Below are 2,198 nucleotides of genomic sequence, written 5' to 3' on the forward strand. Positions count from 1 at the left end.
TCTATTACCCATGCTGTTTCATCAAGATGCCCGCGCAAGCACACCCGGCCAAACACACAGGGAGAGAGAGAGAGAGAGAGAGAGAGAGAGAGAGAGAGAGAGAGAGAGAGAGAGAGAGAGAGGAAGGAGGGAAGGAGCGGGGGCTGGGGGTGGGGGTCACTGATGGAGAATAAGTAGGGAAAAGAAGGGAAAGGGGGAATCGTAATTTGGCCAGAAACTCATCTGAAAGGTTTGTGAATTTTGAAAAAGAACAGCATAATTATACAACAACAACAACAAAAATCTCAACTGCAGATAGATGCAAATTGTAAGCAAACTAACTTGACAGCCCTCCCGCCCCCCCACCCCCACCCCTTCTCTCTCTCTCTCTCTCTCTCTCTCTCTCTCTCTGTGTGAAAACAGTGGGATTTCTATGACATTTGAGTTGTATGAACTGGTATCTTGTCTTCCAAAGCAAGACTGATATCTGAAGTCTTCAAAGGCAGCAGAAAAGAAAAGTACTTCATTGCCCAATCACAGTCTGGCGCGTTGGACATTTCGTTGTATTTGTGGTATAGTTGTTACTTCACCGGAAGACAATGCGCAGCTATGTCGGATGAACCAAAATGAAATCTCATGGAGCAATGCAGGCGACTGACTTAAATTCACCATCACGTTCGGTTCTGTTTCGTGATACGACATTTTCCATTTGGCTGATCCAATAAACTAAAATAGAGAATGACAGAGAGAGAAAAGAAATATCTCTCTCTGTCTGTCTGTCTGTCTCTCTCTCTCTCTCTCTCCACACACACACACACGCTCGCACACTCACACATACACACTAAAACTAGCACTAACACATACACACAACAAAAAACAAAACAAATCACAGACACAGACACAGACACAGGCAGACAGACAGACAGACAGACAGACACACACACACACACACACACACACACATACATTGTCACACGCACACTTGAACGCACACAATAAATAACGTTACAACACGGAATATATATACATACCTCTGCTTCATTCCTGCAAGTTTACAATGAAAATGATAAATGGCATACGAAATACACAGCAGAGGCATAGACATGTGTAAGTATACGTGCACGAACTCTATGAACTGCACAACGCATACGCACGCATGCACACACACACACACACACACACACACACACACACACACACACACACACACACACACACACACACACACACACACACACACACACACAATCTTTTTTTTTAGTTAGTCGGGGATTTCATTCGATAATTTACCTCCAGAACAAGTGAGAAAGGACATGAAGAGGTCAGTTCTAAGGCGAGGGGTTACATTGGTACTCCTGCTATAATTTTTTTAAAGGGAATTTCCTATAAAGATAGAACAGTCCTTACATTGTGTGTGTGTGTGTGTGTGTGTGTGTGTGTGTGTGTGTGTGTGTGTGTGTGTGTGTGAGAGAGAGAGAGAGAGAGAGAGAGAGAGAGAGAGAGACGTACCCTTCAGACTACTCTTCAGACGACAAAGAAGAGCGATGACGACGAAAAGAGCGACGAAACACAGAGTGGACACGCCGGCCGTTACAAACAGGTGCAACTGTCCAACGCTCTTTTGGGCTGGCGGTTCGTCAGTGGCTGAAATGAAACGTTGACCAACTGATTACTTTGTTTCCGTGCTCGCTGTGGCTTGCGATGTGAAAGGTCAGCTTCCTGGTCGCCTGCAAGCAGTCAGGACTCCCGTCACAAACTTGGTCATGTGTACACATTGACTGTTCTGGTGTGTGGTGACGTGTACACATTGACTGTTCTGGTGTCTGGTGATGTGTACACATTGACTGTTCTGGTGTGTGGTGACGTGTACACATTGACTGTTCTGGTGTCTGGTGATGTGTACACATTGGTTGTTCTGGTGTGTGGTGATATGTACACATTGGTTGTTCTGGTGTCTGGTGATGTGTACACATTGGCTGTTCTGGTGTGTGGTGATGTGTACACATTGGCTGTTCTGGTGTCTGGTGATGTGTACACATTGGTTGTTCTGGTGTCTGGTGATGTGTACACATTGGCTGTTCTGGTGTCTAGTGATGTGTACACATTGACTGTTCTGGTGTGTGGTGATGTGTACACATTGACTGTTCTGGTGTCTGGTGATGTGTACATATTGACTGTTCTGGTATGTGGTGATGTGTACACATTGGTTGTTCTGGTGT

At 45.3% G+C, this 2,198-nt stretch overlaps 1 protein-coding gene across 4 annotated transcripts in view; it reads right to left on the reverse strand.

Moving 5' to 3' along the window:
- Positions 1-926: 926 nt before the first annotated feature.
- LOC143291438 (uncharacterized) overlaps positions 927-2,198 on the reverse strand; it is a 13,962-nt gene continuing 12,690 nt past the window's right edge. For all 4 annotated transcript variants that reach the window (XM_076601297.1, XM_076601299.1, XM_076601296.1 and 1 more), the window contains exons 7-8: positions 1,489-1,623; positions 927-1,023 (exon numbers count right to left, since the gene is read on the reverse strand). In XM_076601297.1, the coding sequence (XP_076457412.1) occupies positions 950-1,023; positions 1,489-1,623 (209 nt within the window). In that variant the 3' untranslated portion in view covers positions 927-949. The remainder of the gene's footprint in view (positions 1,024-1,488; positions 1,624-2,198) is intronic.

The sequence above is a fragment of the Babylonia areolata genome, chromosome 17 (genome assembly GCF_041734735.1).
Source record: "Babylonia areolata isolate BAREFJ2019XMU chromosome 17, ASM4173473v1, whole genome shotgun sequence".
Classification (NCBI taxonomy): Eukaryota; Metazoa; Mollusca; class Gastropoda; order Neogastropoda; family Buccinidae; genus Babylonia; species Babylonia areolata.